We start from the raw sequence: 1,921 nt of genomic DNA, 5'->3' as shown, positions 1-1,921 counted from the left end.
AAACAAAAGCATAACAGAAGTTAGTGATGAAGCAATTCTATTTTTATTTTGAATGTTTATTTTCAACTTTATTTAATAAATATAACAAACTTTCTGCACTAATTTAATAATGTAAGAGAATTGTTTTTAATCTCGCTTTTTTTAAATTCTATATTTGTGCTTTTAAATTTTATGTATTTATACTAATTTTAGAGAAGAGTAGTGTTCGTTTTAACATTAAGATATCTATGATTGACATTAATATGTCTATGGCTGACATTAACATGTCTATGATTAACATGTCTATGATTAATTCATTCTTACTAATTGCACTTTACAACTTTAAACTTAATTTTTTTATCAGATAATATCAATTTTTGTTAGCAATAATTCAATTAAACGGCTTCTTTGTCTTTCTGAATTTAGAAACATGCTGCAAAAATTATAAGAATTGTCTACTTATAATAGATGGATAAGAAACTAAAACAGCATAAAAACGAGATGTTTCATCTTGCTCGGTCTTTATCGCGAGATTTTATTACGAAGTTATGAGATATTAACATATGAATTACCTGTATGTGATAATACTGACTAGCTGCCATCTTGCTGATTATCTGAAAGCATTTTTCATATATTTAAATAAAAAATTAAGAACTTAGAATTGTTAAAAAAATCTTCGATATTATCAGTATTATTTTAGGAGACAAATATTTTGTTATTTTATTTTTATATATTATATGAATAATTTTAATAATTTTCTCTTTTCAGTCTCAGATCTAATTTTTAAATATTAGATTATTGATTATTATTTATTATAATGTTAATAATTAATCTAAGAATTCTAAAAAATGCAGACGATTTTTATTTTTTTTTACGGTTTAACTAAAATTCTTTGCGTTATATTTTTATAATTGTTATAATCGCGCTTTTAATATAAAATTCATAATTGTCATTAAATTAAAAGGGACGATCTGCGATGATAATTCTCATCTACACTATTCTCATTTATTATGAATAATGCGTGCAAACACGCGATTTGACGACACGGTGCTTATGTCCTTGACTCATTTCAGATACGCCTCACGTTTGCGACGATGATCTCATCGAGTAAAACCCTGTATATTTGCCTGTTGCTAGATGATTATTGAGAATCTATTGTATCACTTCGCATGATTTAGATGACGAAGCGGAGAACACGGTTTGTAAGATACCGCAAGATCATATCGATTGAATCAGCGAAGTGACACTCGGGGTGTGGCTTGCTTTATACCTCCTTCGACAGCGATGTGCTTTCCTGGAGAACGGTATCGGTTCTGGTGGCCGACTAACTAACGGTTCGCAACCAGCGTTCTCGTCAGCGAGAGCCTCTTTCGTCGAGGACAGCAGAGAGAGAAGAGGAAAGGAATTTGTTGGTGGGGCGAATACGCGTTTGTGTTTGTCGACCGCGAAAGCATTAAACGATGGTTCGGTATTCTTGCCGGCGGATGAAACCCGGAATTGCATGACACAACACGGAACAGACCGGTACCAGTACCGGTCTCTCCATAATTCTCACGTGGTCTTCAAACACCGCCGCGAAACAGTTTCTAATTATTCGAATTATCGAGCCGTGAATATTAATATTGTTCATGCTTCTCTTATCTTTGGTATTGAATAATGATTCGTATAATAAATTAAATTGTTATAGCAATAATAATAATGTTAAATTAATGAAATTATTTCAACAATTTTATTTACTTGTTGTTCTTTAGTTTTGTTAACATTGATCGCAATAACTGATTGATTTTTTCTTCAAGAACTTATGTCCTTGAAGGTAATCTTTGCCAAGCCACTTTCGAAGCAATATAAGTGACAAGAAATAGCTAAAAAAAAAGCACGAAATCGATATCGATTGTTCGGGCTATTGATGATTGATTTCGCAACACGAAATATTAATAATGAA

General features: G+C 31.0%; 1 protein-coding gene across 5 annotated transcripts in view; it reads right to left on the bottom strand.

Annotated features, from left to right (window-relative positions):
• The window catches only part of LOC108694418 (annexin B9-like), a 6,050-nt gene that overhangs the window by 3,027 nt on the left and 1,102 nt on the right, over nucleotides 1-1,921 (bottom strand). For 4 of the 5 annotated variants that reach the window (XM_018203884.1, XM_018203882.1, XM_018203883.1 and 1 more), the window contains exon 2: nucleotides 552-593. In XM_018203884.1, the coding sequence (XP_018059373.1) occupies nucleotides 552-581 (30 nt within the window). In that variant the 5' untranslated portion in view covers nucleotides 582-593. Of the gene's footprint in view, nucleotides 1-551; nucleotides 594-1,249; nucleotides 1,421-1,921 lie in introns of those variants that run through there. The other variant, XM_018203886.1, reaches the window with a different exon arrangement.

This window comes from Atta colombica, unplaced genomic scaffold (genome assembly GCF_001594045.1).
Source record: "Atta colombica isolate Treedump-2 unplaced genomic scaffold, Acol1.0 scaffold12, whole genome shotgun sequence".
Classification (NCBI taxonomy): Eukaryota; Metazoa; Arthropoda; class Insecta; order Hymenoptera; family Formicidae; genus Atta; species Atta colombica.
The sequence above is the reverse complement of the archived record's forward strand: the minus strand, read 5'-3'. Positions and strand labels throughout refer to the sequence as shown.